Below are 16,905 nucleotides of genomic sequence, written 5' to 3'. Positions count from 1 at the left end.
CCATTTGTGGTCCAAAATGACCAAATAACAAATAACAACAAACAGTGATTTATGTTATATTTATATTTATTTTTGGTCTTTCTTTAGAGTACAAAACAGGAACCAAAATCACAAAAATAACATTTACAAAAACAGATTATTTAACTGAGGTGACCGAGGCAACATAGAAAAAGCATGTCTGAAACAGTGATACTGGTGGATTAGTCTTGAGGTAAGACAGCGAGCAATGTCGAAGGTAAAACATCTTAAACTGGTTTAGACTTTAGTGCCTTCATTCAGTAGTGCTAATCACAATCCGAGTTGAGCGATGTCACGTCGCTGCGGTGATCTAATGATGTAGTGCGTCAAAGCTACCCGGCAACAAACTGACGAAGGTGACGTGTTGATCCTACACATGTCGCACTCTATGGCATGCTTTTATATGGTTCCTAATTTAAGACACTTTCACACCCACACACACTCAATACTGCTCCCGTTCATTCATCCAATTACCTCTTTCTCTCAACTTCTGCTCCTGAACAGTTTTAACGTCAATACCACCCAAAAGTTTTTGAAAAATTTGACCTTTTAAAGAAAAAGAAAAGAAAGAATTAAACACCTTGACTGTAAAACGGCTGGGATTTCCATCAGTCAGAGGCACAGACTCAAAGTCCTATCCTTTTTCCCCCCCTAAAATACAAACATTAAGACATTATGCAGACACTGCACCACTTAAAGAAACAAATAAAACCTAGCATCACTTACCTAAAACACAAAGCAGTGAAAATGGTACAGTTTGGAAATGTTTTTGCATGAGCAAACACATCTTTTCTTCTTTCACATTTATGATATGGTCACTGGTGATTCAGCATTGCAGATTATTACTTCTTTTTTTTTGTTTGTTTCATTTTCCTAAGTTCCTTTGGACGTGTGCCTTTATGTTGACTTTGCATCTGTCACAGCAGGTAGATTGAGCTAGCATTACTTCATATATCTATATATACACATGCATTCAACATCATATGTGTCCCCCAAATCAAAATAAACAACAAAACAAAAATAAACAAAAGAAAAAAACCCTCCCTTTTCACCACTTAAGAGTCGAAGCTATAAAACCTGCATGACAGTCCACTAAAAGTTTGCATGGAGGCTTTGCAGTTTGATGTGAGATATGCAGCAGGCTGTAGAGGTGCTGGCGCTGGAAGGAAGGAAGGGTTGCTTATACCATTAAGAGAGAAAGGGGGGAGGAGATTATGGGGATGGGTCTATTATTTATCCCCTCCCTATCCGTAACAAGCCTCTTTCTAAGGAGTTGTGTTTTTTTTTTTTTTGTTTTTTTTTTTTTTTTAAGATTCACATTATGCTGGAAGAAGAGTAACTGGTTGCAGACACTGCCGGGGGGGCAGCTCATCACCAAGAGCAAAAAACACTGGAGCAGAGTGAATGCATATCTACCGTCTTCTGACCTGCAAGAGAGGAGCACACATCTATGAAGCTGCTTGGATTTTTAACGTTTTCCTTCAAACATCTGAGCGTTGTACTCACGTTTCAGTCCCTTCACCACTGTGGAGGCACGTAGCTGTAGCTGGGGGTGCCCGGGGGCCGGTACGTGGGCATTGTGACCGGGTGAGGGGCGACCGGTGCTGGCGACGGAGTCGTCAACAAGGTTCCTGACAAGCAAAAGCAAACACTTTGTTCACAACTTTTCCTGGCAGGGGCGTATCCAGGCAATTTTTAATGGGGTGCCCACCACGAGGTACGAGGTGGTTTGAGGTGGCCAATCAATAGACAGCACAAACTGCAATATCCATTTATAGATTATATCTCTGTCTGTCTGTCTATATATATATATATATATATATATATATACACACACATTTATGTATATCTCTATATCAACAAAGTGTCTCCCAAATTTTCACCATAATTAAACTGGATCATGATCAGTGTGAAATCTATAGATTTTTCTGTGTCTCAAACAAACTCAGACTGCAAGACAAATTTTCTAATGACTTCAATTGTAGCTTTAAAAATACTCATTTAAATTTTAAGTATTGCCATTAATCATTCCTGCCATTCAGTCACTGTTCAATAGGAAGCACTACTGCTTTAATGTCCCATAAGCTAACAGCTAATACTAACATTTTCATTAAAATAAGCTATTGACATAATAAAGTTACTGCTTCATTTCATACAATAAAGATAATTTGGACGTTTTTTGTTTTTTTTCCCCGAAAGTGTCATGTGACTTTTGGGAAGTAACAGGTTTAGCGCCCCTTGTGGCAAAACGTTGCACAGTTTCCCTTTATATAAAGTGCCTCAAGTAAACAGAGTTCAATGTCAGGCACTATATAAAAGAGGCATAGGTCAAGAAAAGAGGAAGATGACAGGTTTGATGGCACGGGATGCTACTCAGACAACACAAAACTGAAAGTGCTTTCTTATAAAATAAATGATGGGAAGAAATGATTTTAAAAAAAAGGTCAAGGGGGGCCTAGTCACAACAATCACAATGAAAATGACTTGGGAATAAGTAATACATTGAAGGAAAGATACAGTATGAATGACGATATGATATGGATATGGTATGAAGTGCCTAATTATTAGCATAAAAAGTTGTTTATATTATTATAAGTAGCTGCTTCACTTTATTGTTGCTGTTATTTGCTGAAATAAATTAGAAAATTAGAACAATTGAAATAAAAAAAGATGAAGAAAAGACCTGACAGTAATAGAACGCCATAAAGGAGAATAAATATGAATGTAAGTAGTGATAAAAGCAAGAAGTTTGATGTTTCATTGGTATTCAATATAAAAGAAAAAAAAAACAAGTTGCAGCATCTCACCGGCTGACATGGCCATGGTTGTGCCAGCAACCATCCCCATGGCAACACCGTTGGGGCGTGCTGGAGGGATTGGTGGGGCGTACATAGCCGCGGGCATCCCGTTGGGCTGCACCACCGTTGTGTGATGTATAACATGAGGAGGTGCGGCGTACAGTGGCTGCGTGTAGTAGGCACCTTGATGTTGTGAAGGTATTAATGCCTGCAGCACACAAACAGTTAAAAACCATCAACAACCTTGCCACTAAACAACAAAGCTTGGCATCACGTGATGGCGGGCTCACTGACCTGTGCGTACGGGTTCTGTTGGGTATAGGTGCTCCTGACGGGGTACACAGCAGCAGGGTAGGGGTTTGGTGAGGAAGAGTACGGTGGCACAGTCCCCGTGTTGGGAGAGCAGGACATTTTAAAAGGAGTGCCAGGTGCATAGCCTGCAGTGGGAGGAGAATATCGAACGTTGTTTACGTTGGAACAAGATCATTCATCACACCTTTCTTTAATGGCCAACAAGTTGCTACTTGGTTGAGATCCACAGTTTCCAGTCTAGTTCTTATATCTGACCAGTTTGTCTGTTTAGCCCACAAACGTATAAAAGATGGGCAGAGCCTCCGTGATGTCACCAGTAGGTTTCTGAAAAGATGAATGGAAGCTAAGTGGGCGGTTCCCACCGTCGCCCTCTTGGCAGCGTCATGTCAAAAAGAGGTGGAGCTGAGAGGGGGGCTGTGAGCGACATGGTGGATGATTGACATCGAGCGAACTCCGAGCTGCCTGTAGCTAAGAGCTAACCGAGCTAACAGGAGCAAACCAGCTAATGGAAGTAAGCGGGCTAAAGCTAAGTCCCACAGTTAACCAGCGGTAGTTCTACGTTCCACCTTCTTGAAATGGGATATTGAGTACCTGTCAATCAAAAGGACACACCCCTAATTACTCCAAATTTTGAGATAAACAGAGGGGTTAGAAAAAAAATTCACTCCCCCCACAGTTGTTATGAAGGTAAACCTGATTTATTAAACTGAAAATGTTCTTTTTTAACCAGGCTGTAAACATGTTTATTTCTGCTGTGAAGTTGGTCTTTTTAACATGGGAGTCTATGGGGATTCCAATGACTGTATATAAAGAGATGGACGTAGCCTACGTGACGTCACCCGTGGGTTTCTGAAGACCTGAATTGAAGCTCGGTGGGCGGTTCCTACCATCACCATCTTGGCAGGGGCATGTGTGTCTTCTCGTCCGGAAAATACAAATATGGGCAAAGAGGTGGAGCTGAGAGGGGGCTGTGAGCGTCATGGTGGACAATTGAAATCGATCAAACTCTGGGCTTCCTGTAGCTAAAAGCTAACCAGGCTAACCGGGACTTAACAGGAGCTACCCAGCTAATGGAGGTAAGCAGGCTAAAGCTAAGTCATGTTGTTAACCAGCTAAAAACCGCCGTTGTTCTACGTTCTTCTTGGTTGAAGCAGGAGATCGGGTACCTTTCAATCAAAAGGACACGCCCCTAAATATGCTGAACTTTGAGATTAAATTACTTTTAAACGGGCGAGTCAGAAAAAAAAAAAAAATCACTCCCCGCACAGTTGTCATGAAGGTAAACATGACCTATTAAACCTAAAATGGATTTTTGAACCAGGCTGTAAACATGTTTATTTCTGCTGTGAAGTTGGTCTTTTTAACATGGGAGTCTATGGGGACTTAAACTGTTTTGCAGCCCCTAGTGGATGAAGGGGGAACTGCAGTTTTATGCACTTCCACATAGGCTTCACTTTTAACCGCCGCAGGTTGCCGCTTGAGCCACTTCACTCAGACACATGAATCATTCAGGCAATAATTTGAGGAAATGGGAGAAGTAGAGGACTAAAGAAGTTTCAGTATGACCAGAATCTGAAAGTTTTATGCTGATGAAACAGGAACAAAATGCACAACAAAATCCATCTAAAGCCCTCCCTGTTGCTGAAGCGTGATCAGACATGGTGTCCGTTGAAGGGTGGCTGTCGAGATGACATTCTTAAAAGAGCATTTTAGGAAAATAAAAAAGTATATTCAGTTCAATTCAATAAACAAAAAAAAAAAGTATTTGCCTCCAAGGGCTGATTTATGCCCCATTCACAGTATGAGGGGAATAAAAGAAAAACAATCCTCCCATAAAACAGGGAACTAGAGAAGCACTCAGAGCGCAAACCTCCGCCAAGGGCCAGTGTCCCTAGCTTACCATTACTATGTTTACATAGTTTAAATTTTTTCTTTCCTTTAGAGCAGGCTGTTCTTGCTCTCCTCCACAGATCGACTCAGGAATCTGTCTTGGCTGTATAATTCATCCCTTTGTGGGCGGGGCAGACTGGAAGTAGCTAATTCATACGGTAGCTCTTATTTATTCACTGGTTGTCTTAATTTTTGTTGACAATTTTTTTATTATTTGTATTTTTTTTATGAATGATTAATGTAACGTGATAACCTGAATTATTCTGGGGATTAATAAAGTATATTCTGATCTTATAAGTAGTATTTTTGGGATGCGTAGGAGATTTTATACGACAAGTTTAATTATGAATGATGTGACTCCGAGGAAGAGAGATGAGGCTAAACGTTGTCAACTGCTGCAGACAGTAAGTGTGAATGACTGAATAAAGAGTATCTTGTTTGGGCCTTACATCTCAGCTCATTGATAGCTGAAATAAAAATCAATTACAGATGCAGTTTCCAAGCAGCATGACCCCACGTTAACCCATCAACAACCCACCTACGTACGCTAACTCAACTGTGACTATTAACCCTTGTGTGGTGTTCGTATTTTTGTTACATAGAAAATGTTCATGGGTCTGGTGGACCCGCTAGAGTTTTGGGTTTTCAAAACAAGAAAATCAAACAATTTTATGTGATAACACTCAACAGATGTTTACTTTATCACAATTACAAGCCATATGAACAGCAATTTTGGTTAATATTTGTCCTTTACCTTTTATAGAACACATTCATGGATTAATGTGCAACTCGTTTTTTTAAATAAAATGTAATATAAATATGAAAATCAGTCAAAATCAAGTGAAGTAATTAGAAAAAAAAAAATCACATTTACAAATGAAGCAAGATATATCACAACTACAGATTTTATTCATATTATTCCCTACATGGTCAGTTTCCTCTTTAGGAGCTCCTGTCCTAGCATGTATGAGGTTAAAAAAAAAAAAAAAAAAAAAAAAAAAAAAAAAATTTGTCACACATGATGTGTCCACTGTCCCTGAGTCAGGTCCTGGACAACTCTTATCCCTTGATTTTTCTCAGGGACTCCTCCATCAGGTTTCCCTGTGTAGACTTGTAAGTTCCAAGCATATGAGGAAGTGGCATCACAGGCAGCCCAGATCTTTATACCTTACTTTGCAGGTTTAGATGGTATTTACTGCCTAAAAGGGCAGTGGCCTCTAAATGGCATCAGCTGCTTAGCAATGGTGATATTAGCCCAGGGTTGTAAAACAAGGGGAGGTGGTGCACCCACTTATCCCACACTGTCCTGATGGCAGCTAACTTGTCTCTTTGCCATCGAGCTGGTCTATCGTCTCAGTCTGCATCCCACAGGGATTCTGTGGATTCCCCTTTAGACTTGAAAACTCCAGCAAGAATAAGAACCCCAGAGTAGGCTTGCAAACCAGTTTGGCCCATCTCCTTCCACCTTTCTACAAAAATATGCCTTTATTCAAGATTAGTGTAATCTAGAATAATTTTCTGCATTGAATCTGGGATAAAATGCTCAAATGAAGACTTGATGTTATGCACATGAGTAACTGCCAGCCACGTTGGCCCAAGTTGCATCTTTATCACATTAGCAGCTCTGTGAGGTGGCTCATTTCTTTGGCAAGATGTTTCACCATTTTTGGACATCCATATTGCTTTACTGGCAATCTGGTGGACCTCTGGTCCCGGAGCTGGTTGCTGACGGGCTGGTCCCGGAGCTGGTTGCTGACGGGCTGGTCGATTGTAATTGGTGCTCAACCTCATCTTCTTCAAAGTTACTGTCAGACTCTGAATGAGCTTCAAATTCTGAAACCTCTTCCTCAACATCATCTTCAGAAGCTTCTCTCTCTTCCCAAATTATTTGAAAGGCCCTCTCAGCAGATAATCTTTTGGCCATCTTGACCACTTGTGATAAGCTACCACACTGGCAAAGCCTTCATTTATAGTGTCAAGCCCCTAATTTGCAGGTGGGAATAGGGTATGAGAGAAAAAAAAAAGTTTGATTCCCGCAAGAAAGAGGGTAAAATGTGTGAAAAGACAGAGTGAAGGTACGCAGGACCTATACTTTCCACACTTTATTATCCCTGGGTCCAGTGGACCCAAACACCCTGGATGTAATATAAAATGCGTAGGGTGGGTGTACAGTATGTGGTTATTAAAAATGTGTTTTGATTTATGTTCTTTAGAGAAAAAGAGCTAAAGACAATGAATTTCAGCTTGAAAAAATAATTAATTGTTTAATTTTTCTATTGATATAAACTGAAAACGGGTCCCACAGACCCGAACACCATTCAAGGGTTAATGAAAGAACTAGAGCTGCACGATACCGGAAAACACTGACATCACAATTTTCTTACCTTGCGATATATAATAATATAATTTTTTTTTAAAAACCACAGGAATTTTTTGAAGAGATGACTTGAAAAACACTTTAAATTATGCAGCACTCCTTCCATCTTGCTGACATTTAACCAGCACTGATCTCACCACTTTTTGTGCACCAGAGTGGGTTTCTCTGTATTTCAGTTATTCTGGTTAACCGTGACTGCTTGCTGGAACTGCGCTCAGTGCTGACTACAGGTTTCGTTCTATGATGTGCAAATGAGAATTGTGTTTTACCAGAAAGTTTTATTTACTGCCACTGGAAATAAACAAACACTTGAAATTAATGAGAACATCAAGTTCATTTACCTACATTGCAGGATGTGCAATGCGACTATTGCACACACCTTCGTTTCAATGACAATGCTCAAATGACGCATCGTGCAGCTCTAAAAAGAACCACGACGCATAGCAAAGAGAACCTTAGTGAGGAACATGCAGATGTGCTCATATGTATTCATCCCCTTTTATTAAAGAAAGGTTGAATTTACTACAGTCACTCAAATAACTGGAGATTTAATAAAGATACATTAACTAAAAATTTGCAAAAATATAATTTAGTAATATAAGACACTGTTTTCTCATTTAATTGAGTTGAAGAAAGAAAAAAAAACAAAACAAATTGGTCCGGGACAAATTAGAGCACTTTTCTGTTGAACAGTGGGACAAAATACCTGTCAGCAGGTGCAGAAGTCTGACTGAGAGGAACAGAAAACACCTGACTGGAGCGGAAACATTAAAGGATTGTTCAACAAAATATTACTTCATGACTGATGTAATAAATTATCTTATTTGCTTGCTTTTTAAAAAAAATATTTCTATTGAACCAGAATTAGAAAATAATGTCATGATTTTCGTAATTTTTTTAAATTTATTATTACTTTAGTCAATTTCAGCTTATTTTACAGGCAGCTGTTTTTTTCCTTTGTTAATGAAAGGGTATGAATAAATATGAGCACAACTGTACATGTCCACATTTTCTGCTGTGCATTGTGGGAAACATACATCTTCCAGTGCTTACATACTGCAGCAACAAAAACACTTATATCACAAAAATGTTAGTTTGTTTTCAGTTTCTAGTACTCTTGATGTGTTATGTACAGATCTTACCACTGGGGAAGGCTGGGTTTCCTCCTGCATACATACTGGGAGTGTATGCTGGGGCAGCAGCTGCGTAGCCCACAGGGAATCCAGCTGTTGGGACAGAAATCAGAAAAATCTCTACTCTTGATCAAGGAGCGTTTAGCAGATTTTAGAGTTTTTTTTCTTTTAGGATAAAAGAGATTTACTTGATGCAGAATAGGCGCCTGGATAGCCTAGACCCTTAGTGTTGGTGAAGGGGACCCCTGCTGGTGCAGGGCTGTAGACTGGATTCATTTTGACTGCCTGCTCACAGTTACTGCAAAGAAGAATAAGACAAAGTGTTAAATCAAACAAGCTATATGCAAAACTTTAAATCTGGTGAAAAGATAAAGATTCACTATTTCAGATCCTTGTAAGATAATAAAATGAAGAAAAGAGCAAAAAGGAGCATCAAGTCATGTCAAGTCCCAAAGTCTGGGTCTGTCAGGTTAGATTTGTCATCCCTGTGACGGAAACATGAAGGCTGAAAAGTTCAGAGGTTTTACAGCAACATATGCCGCCTTCAAGGCCACATCGTTTCCAGAGATATCTATGTATTTTCCAAGAAGAAGAGGGTATGAATGATGGACTCGCTTGCCTGCAGTTCTGACCTGTTTAAAATAGGTTGGAGAATTTAGAAGAAACTATTAGGACTGTGACGATATGCTTTTGTCCCGATTTGATTTGATTTTTTGGGTGCCGATTTAATTTAGAATGCGATTCTCACTATTCTTTGATATTGCTGATTTTTGTAGATTAAAAACAAAAAAATATATAAAACAATGTTTTTTGTTCGTCATTTTTCTTGATTTCCATCAGGAAAAAAAACAACACAGTGGCCATACCATCATTCTGCTGCTATAATGCCCAAGCAGACAAGTAAAAAGATCAATAAAATTAATAAAAATTACAAAAATTTTAAAATGGATTTTTTAAAAAAATTTATTCGAAAAAAAAAACATTAACAAAAAAAAAATCCATTTTAAAATGGTGAAGCAAAAAAAAATCCAGATTTTCTATTTTTTTTAGTCAATTTTCCCCAAGAAACTATGATCCCGAGCTGTTGCACAACTTAAGACGTGCTCGCAGGAAGAACAAGACCACCACATCAGGTGCCACTTCTGTCATCTGAAAACAGGAAATGTTGTGTTTATTGTTATTTGTTAGGGACCATGAACAATAATAAATCACTGCAGGGAAAATATGCCATTTTCATCTGCAATTCCAATGCAATAAACCACATGAATACAGATAAATAACAACAGCACAAATATAATTAAATCCACATCCAACAGAAAAACATTGCCTGGTCAGATGAATTAAGTCTGATGGAAACAGGTCAGCAACTGGGTGCTGACTGGAAAAAGACTTTTCACAACTAAATCTTATCAATATAACTTGGTTTGTTCGCATTTTTAATAGAAGTAACAAGACTCCTTCTACAGACTGAAAAAAACAACTGTATGTTTTTAAACCATTATTTTAATTAAGGCATTATTACCAGATTTCACACAGAAGGGATTGAACTGAGCATAAAATGATGCCGGTGACATAAGGGCACTCCTCAGTAAACAACTTATAAGAGATGACCTTGATCAGCTCATGGTCACATTTTCTATCCACCACCTATTCCCGCTTCATCCTGCAGGGGCTTGTGGGAAGCTGGAGCAGGTCAGGTGAAAGAGGAGACATTAATCATGCACATGTCCCACCTACACATAGTTTACATGCAAACAAGCATGCATGTGTGAACTGTGGGAAGAAATATTCTTTTAAAAATAAACTCAAACATACATTTTAAAAATCATTTTAAATAATAACTTCTTCTGCTTCTTTACTCTTAAATGCACGTTTCTAGGGTTGTGGATACTCTATGATGGATTTCCAGGTGCTTTCTGCTGCACATCATATCACTAACAGCAGGGGGGTCAAACTCCAGTCCTAGAGGGCTGATATCCAGCAGGTTTTTGTTGTTTCCCTCTACCAACGCAGCTGATTCAAATCAAATGGATCCTGCAGCTTCTTGTCAACCTATTAATCAATTTCAGTCAGGTGTGTTGGAGCATGGAGATAACAAAAACTTGCTGTGTACCGGCCCTTGAGGACTGGAGTTTGACACCTGTGACTTACAGAAAAGAGATGCTTGGCTACAGATACGGCTCTGTGCTGCCCTCTAGAGGTGATGATTAAAAACACCATTACATCACAGCACGAGGCAGCTCATTAAAGGGCTTTAATTAACGGAGATATAAAAATTAAAATTCCAGTACTAAAATATACAGTTAAATGAGGCCGGACATGCGCAGAAAGCGTGTGCGTCATTGCGTCATACGCAGCTATGAACAGGATAAACGCCAAATTAAGTTATTTAAATTATTTTATTTAAAATAGTCTTTTCTATACACAATTTTTAAAAGGGTAATGCTATGATATAGCTATATTTAAACTATTAATTATTCTGTCATTCCGTCATAAACAAAGAGTAATAACTTAGGTGATTCATTTGGTTAATTATTTATATTTTTAAAAATATACACTAATTGTGAGCTACATTCAGGTTTTCCGTTTTTCAGCAACTCTAAACAACATGAAGGTCTTGTTATTTGCTCTTAAAGGCGACGTTAGGTACGCTGCCTATATAAAAATAAAGATGGCAACCTTTAAGGAGAAGAATTTCCAAAAGGTGAACATAGCGATGCTTTGTTATCATCAGATAGCTTAGCTGGCGAGCCTCCGAAGTTGCATCACCTGAGGTTGCCTGTGGGTTGTCGGCGGCTTGCAGGTAAGCTGCGATGAACAGACTGACCTGCAAATCACCTGTCTGACCGCGCAAAAGCAGTCCGGTGTCCCCGGACGGCAGAGGGATGGGGACAGGCTTGTCAAGAGGCCGCGCTGCGGGTTGAGGAGGCAGGCAGCCGGACAGCTGTGCTCTGCAGCGACGCCTGCCACCAACACCGCGGATAAACTCACAGGAAATGGTTTGTTTGGATAAAAGCACGACATAACTTACTGTTGACTGGTTTTACCGCGCGTTCGTCCCCTCTTCTGGTCCTCTGGTGTTAACTGAAATTGAGCTAGCTGGTGTTTTTGTTCCCAGATGCTTTGCTTAACTCTTTTGAGCACCGCGCGTCACTTCCGTGTAGGGTCACGTGACTCAACGACGCAACCATCCGCATTTTCAAATGGCATTTCTTTTTTATTTTTTATTTTACCTATTTTAAAAAATATTCTTTAATTTCCTATTTTAAAACACTCGAAGCGTGAGTTTAAATTTCACATTAAAAACATCAACAAGGAAAACATTAAAAACTATTATGAATCAACAACTCAGAAATAACTGCACATTTTTCTCCCTTGCTTTATTTTTATTTAAATTTTCAAGCCACTTACTCAATATAAATAATAATTTACAAAAATTTATTGTTTAATTTTGCAGCACTGCAATGGTGTGGTAATCATAGACATATATACGTAGAAGCTGCATTGAGCGCTGGGGAGTGAACCAGCGAAGCCGCCATATTGGATGGGTCTCCACTTTCGAGTCTTGCTGCAGAGTCAACGTAGTTTCCCCACATATTTGTGTTCTGTGAAACAACGCTTATATATATGACACACAAAACACTTTTCTACATAACTGGTTGATAAATAATGTTAACACAGTGAATAATCTACTAAATGCAAATGATAAATTTTACTCCTATGAGGTGTCTATGGAAAAATATTATCTTGATGCTTCACAAAGACAGTTTTACATGGTAGAATAATTACCTTCACCAAGGAGGTTATGTTTTTACTGGCTTTAACTGTTTGTCTGTTTGTGTTTAAGATAACTAAAAAAAGTTATGGAAGGATTTTCATTAAATTTCCAGGACTTGTTGGAAATGTTAAAAGGAAGAACTGATTTAATTTAGTATTAGTTTAATTTAAACTGTATCGCAACCATATCTCTGTCTTTTGGAACAAACCAAACTGTGAGAAAAATCCGGGAAAATTCGTGCAATTATTGTTGTAATTGGACCTACGCTTTACAAATAAATGCATTGGAGGCGCACGGGACACCCATTCAAGATGGCGGTGCGATGAGACGTCTGCAGCGTGATACTATGCGGCGTCTATGTATATATGTCTATGGTGGTAATCCTGTGAGCTCATTATTATGGCTGCTGTTTGGTCCTTGCAGGCCATAAAAACTATTGACTAAAATTCTAATTTATTATTACATAAAAAATAATTACTCTTAATTTTGTAAGCTTCCTCTATGTATTAAATAAATATGCTATATAACAAAATGAATTGTCTTTATTTGTTGGACGGTGCAGTAATGACTGTTTTGGCGCTTTCAGGACCTTGACGCATCGTTTCCATTCAGCCATTGAGCTGTGAAGAGTGGGGTCCATACTGCTATGGTTAAAATGCGACCTGTGTGTGTGTGTGTGTGTGTTTTTAGGAAAAAATGACGCGATCTAAATCATTTTAGGAGTCGCCTTGCATTGTGAGGTGAAATAATTAGGTTGGCTGGTGTCATCGGGGAGCAGCGAGGGTATATATAATGTCTGGAGTGGCCGGTGGGGGAGGAGGAGGCGCAGCAGCGGCAGCCAGTTGCAGCTCCGCCGGCTCTTCCTACGCTGCCACAGCCGCAGGAGGCGCAGGGGTGGCCGGGAGGTTACCAGCTCGCGTCCTGGAGCATATTTTTTCCTATCTGGAGCTGTCTGACTTAATGCGCTGCGTGCTAGTCTGCTGGCACTGGAATAACATCCTTGCAGACGAGAACAGCGAGGTGTGGCGCAGCCTGTGTAGCCGGACTCTGAGCGATGAAGCAATGCGGTCTGACATCCTGTGCAACCTGCTCACCTACAAAGGGAAAGTAGGTTTACCAAAATGCTGTTCTCTGGGGGTCAAGGGGAACCTGACAGCCTCTATTCAATGAGAAGTTGTGTCAGTGATCATTGCAGGGTATTCAAGGAAAACCACGTGACTTTGATTATGTTTGTTTACTCTGAATATACAACATGAATTAATTAGATTCTGGATTGGATGGTCGCAAACACACATCAGATATGGATCATGCATGTGTATGTACATATGTATGTAGGTGGGTATGTATGTGCATATGCGTGTTTGCATTGATCTCTTTCTCTTGTTTTCTCTGTTTTCTTTTCTGTTCTCTTTCTGCCTCTCTTCTGTCCTCTCCAGTCAGGTCCAGCAGCATAAACTCTGTAATAACAACAATTATCCAAAACAAATAGAAAAATAGAATAAGAATCCATAAATACAAGGGGATCATTATTTCTATAAAAGTTCCCCTTGGCAAAATAAATTTGCTTAGCAGAACATCAGTCTGCTTGCTTAAATGCTGGACAAGAGAATTAAAAAAAAAAAAAAAAAAAAGTTATGGATCATAGATGTTAATCACTTGAGCCACACTGTCATTATTGTTATTACAGTACTTTGTGGATGACATCCATCCAAACTGTAGATACTCTGAAAGTTAATCTGCTCATAAAAGCAGTTAGTTGATTAAAATGACACAATAGCAACAGGACAGAAAAAAAAAAGAAAAAAAAAAAAGAATTTCATACCTGTGTTTTGTTCTTAGTGTTTGCCGTAGATGATGCCATCCAGTTGGTTTATTTTGAAATGAGGATGGGGTAGGGTTTATAAGAATAATTCTTCTTCCTTCTCCAATTTTCTTTTCTTCTTCACATGAAATGTACTACAATGGGTGTGTATTAGTTGTTGTAACTCTGGAGTATATTTTCTGTTAATGTTTTTTGGATTTGCCAATATATTATGAAAAAGAAAAGTGAATAAAAAATGTTGAAATGAAATGACCCTTTTCCTGCCCTCTTCTGCAGCTTAAGGCCTTCCAACATGCTCTGAGCTCCCATGACTGCTCCCGCAACGTTTACGTGAAGAAGAACGGCTTCACCCTGCATCGTAACCCCATCGCCCAGAGCACAGATGGTGCGCGTGGTAAAATTGGCTTTTCGGAAGGTCGACATGCCTGGGAGATCTGGTGGGAAGGCCCTCTGGGTACCGTGGCGGTGATAGGCATCGCCACCAAGCGGGCGGTGATGCAGTGCCAGGGCTACGTAGCCCTGCTGGGCAGCGACGACCAAAGCTGGGGCTGGAACCTGGTCGACAATAACCTGCTTCACAACGGGGAGGTCAACGGAAACTTTCCTCAGTGCAACAATGCACCCAAATACCAGGTTAGACCAGCGTCACATATGTCTAAATAGTGTCCTCAACCAACATTTTCTCCCTTTACTGTGATGTGATCATTCTTCTCCACAGATTGGTGAGCGAATACGAGTGATTCTAGACATGGATGACAAGACTTTAGCCTTTGAGAGGGGTTTCGAGTTTCTTGGAGTGGCTTTTCGAGGACTGCCCAAAACCTGCCTGTTCCCTGCTGTGTCTGCAGTTTACGGCAACACCGAAGTCACCATGGTATATCTGGGAAAACCTCTGGACGGCTAAACGCAGAAGGACCCGGGCCACCATCAAAATCTATGATCTCCTTGGCGAAAGCGAGACTTTTTTACATCCAGAACGCGGACACTGACCCAAGGTGTTGGAGGCCGAGTGGTTGAGATCCTTCCAAACACAGTGACTTTATTTAGATAAAAAAACAAATGCTGGCATTTCTACTTCAGCTCGACGTGAACTCGGAGCACTCCGTTATGATGACCAAGTGGAAACGTCCACTTTTTACGGTTTAGCTGCTGGACTGCGATGATTTTATTTCCCTATAACACAGTCATGATTGTCTCCCTGGAAGAGACCAGAACTACTCTGAAACTGTGGCAAATACTTTAACGTTTAATAATCGTAATCAGTATCCGTTTGTCGTATGAATTCATGGAAACGGCTCACTGTGGATCAACACAGTTTATCTATAGTCACTGGCTGGATTATGAACGAATTTACACCGAGTCATTATGAGCTCCTGTCACGGTTGGACAAAGTTAGAGATGGAGGACAAACAGACGACTTGTGCATGGATTCAAACAAACTCTTATTGCAAAGATCTCTCCCAGAAATGGCCCCAAGTACACTTGTGTCCTTTTTAATGTGCTACTGTTGTATTACACCTTATTTATTTCGTGGTTCCTCTTTATTGTAGATACTGTATGCTTATAAGGCCTGAAAATAAACTCCTCAATGTGCCATTATAAGAATAAGAATGGTGTTTTTGGTTTGTTTATTGGCATGGATGTGTTTTGCTAGCTTTTTTTTAAACCACAGCAAGTGGTTGATTGTATATTTTTGGCACAACACCATTTTAACATTTATCAAACCATATTTAGAGTCTTACATGATATTGCTCCATATAGTTGATTGTTTATTTGGTCATTTATCCCCTTTTATAACACCAGTAGGTATTGTTTTATGAATCATTGGAAAGCTTGATTCGTCTCCTTAACAATGAGATAGCTTATAAAGTTTGTGATTCTGTGGTGTGAACAACCAAGCTAAACATGTGGGTAGCACCCTCCCAAAAAATGCGCTAAAATGCTCTAAAATGAAAGATGTGGAGGGGAGAGTTATAAGGGGTATACCCATTCTAGCCCTATTAGCTGACAAAAAGCTGCAGAATAATGTTAACATTACAGAGGATTATATGTATGAGTCTCTACTAAAATCTTGGAATGGTATCATGCAAATTTGTAGGTTAGAAGAACTATCCAAAATCTTAAGATGGTGCGCTTATGATTCAGATTTCAAACCAAATACATTAGACAAAAGATTTAAAAGTTGGATCTCAAAAGGGCTCACTACCTATTACTCTTTCATCCAGAAGGGGGCATTCATGAGTTTTGAGTCTTTACAGAATAAACATGGATTAGGTCAAGATGATTTTTATAGATACTTACAAGTTAGACATCATTTTGATATTAATATAAAGGCAACATTTGAGAAAAGTGAATTGGGTTTCTTACATACCTTCCTAACATTAATTAAATCAATTTCACAAAATAATTTAATATCCAAGATATATAAAGCCATCCAAAAATGTAAACAAACCAACACTGAATATATAAAGATGAGATGGGAAAGAGAAAGCAATGTCCAGATTTCAAATGAAAATTGGGAAAAAATTTGTAAATTACAATGGTGTTCTACTGAATCCAACACTTGGCGAGAATTCTGTTGGAAGAATATGATCAGGTTCTTTATCACACCTACTCAAAAAAGACACCAAGGTTGCGGAGATTCATGTTGGAGACTCTGTGGATGTTCAGGGGCCAACCACTACCATATTTTCTGGGACTGTACTGTTTTAAGACCATACTGGTCAAAGGTATTCGAACACATTAACAATGTATTTGGTTCTGAAATAGTTTGTAAC

At 39.4% G+C, this 16,905-nt stretch overlaps 2 protein-coding genes across 2 annotated transcripts; one reads left to right on the top strand and one right to left on the bottom strand.

Annotated features, from left to right (window-relative positions):
• Window positions 1–81: 81 nt before the first annotated feature.
• fam168b (family with sequence similarity 168 member B) lies at window positions 82–11,677 on the bottom strand. Its single transcript, XM_079259540.1, has 7 exons — window positions 11,560–11,677; window positions 8,717–8,826; window positions 8,538–8,621; window positions 3,111–3,253; window positions 2,826–3,024; window positions 1,525–1,649; window positions 82–1,445 (listed from the first exon to the last, which is right to left on the bottom strand). The coding sequence occupies exons 2-6, from the start codon at window positions 8,802–8,804 to the stop codon at window positions 1,537–1,539; spliced, it is 627 nt and encodes a 208-aa protein (XP_079115666.1). The 5' UTR covers window positions 8,805–8,826; window positions 11,560–11,677; the 3' UTR covers window positions 82–1,445; window positions 1,525–1,536.
• A 1,268-nt stretch (window positions 11,678–12,945) lies between these two features.
• On the top strand, window positions 12,946–15,718 carry fbxo45 (F-box protein 45). The gene is made up of 3 exons (XM_079259538.1): window positions 12,946–13,413; window positions 14,405–14,761; window positions 14,847–15,718. The coding sequence occupies exons 1-3, from the start codon at window positions 13,099–13,101 to the stop codon at window positions 15,030–15,032; spliced, it is 858 nt and encodes a 285-aa protein (XP_079115664.1). The 5' UTR covers window positions 12,946–13,098; the 3' UTR covers window positions 15,033–15,718.
• The last annotated feature ends 1,187 nt before the right edge of the window (window positions 15,719–16,905 follow it).

Source organism: Telmatherina bonti, assembly GCF_933228915.1.
Source record: "Telmatherina bonti genome assembly, chromosome: 20".
NCBI lineage: Eukaryota > Metazoa > Chordata > Actinopteri > Atheriniformes > Telmatherinidae > Telmatherina > Telmatherina bonti.
The sequence above is the reverse complement of the archived record's forward strand: the minus strand, read 5'-3'. Positions and strand labels throughout refer to the sequence as shown.

Excerpts from the sequence above, each read along its gene's own strand:
- fam168b (XM_079259540.1), bottom strand. The coding sequence starts at position 8,804 with ATGAATCCAGTCTACAGCCCTGCACCAGCAGGGGTCCCCTTCACCAAC. Across the intron at positions 3,254-8,537 it reads AAACCCAGCCTTCCCCAGTG|GCTATGCACCTGGCACTCCT; the intron begins GTAAGATCTGTA and ends CTCCCACTGCAG. Across the intron at positions 1,650-2,825 it reads AACCATGGCCATGTCAGCCG|GAACCTTGTTGACGACTCCG; the intron begins GTGAGATGCTGC and ends TTTGCTTGTCAG.
- fbxo45 (XM_079259538.1), top strand. The coding sequence starts at position 13,099 with ATGTCTGGAGTGGCCGGTGGGGGAGGAGGAGGCGCAGCAGCGGCAGCC. Across the intron at positions 13,414-14,404 it reads TGCTCACCTACAAAGGGAAA|CTTAAGGCCTTCCAACATGC; the intron begins GTAGGTTTACCA and ends CCTCTTCTGCAG. Across the intron at positions 14,762-14,846 it reads ACAATGCACCCAAATACCAG|ATTGGTGAGCGAATACGAGT; the intron begins GTTAGACCAGCG and ends TCTTCTCCACAG.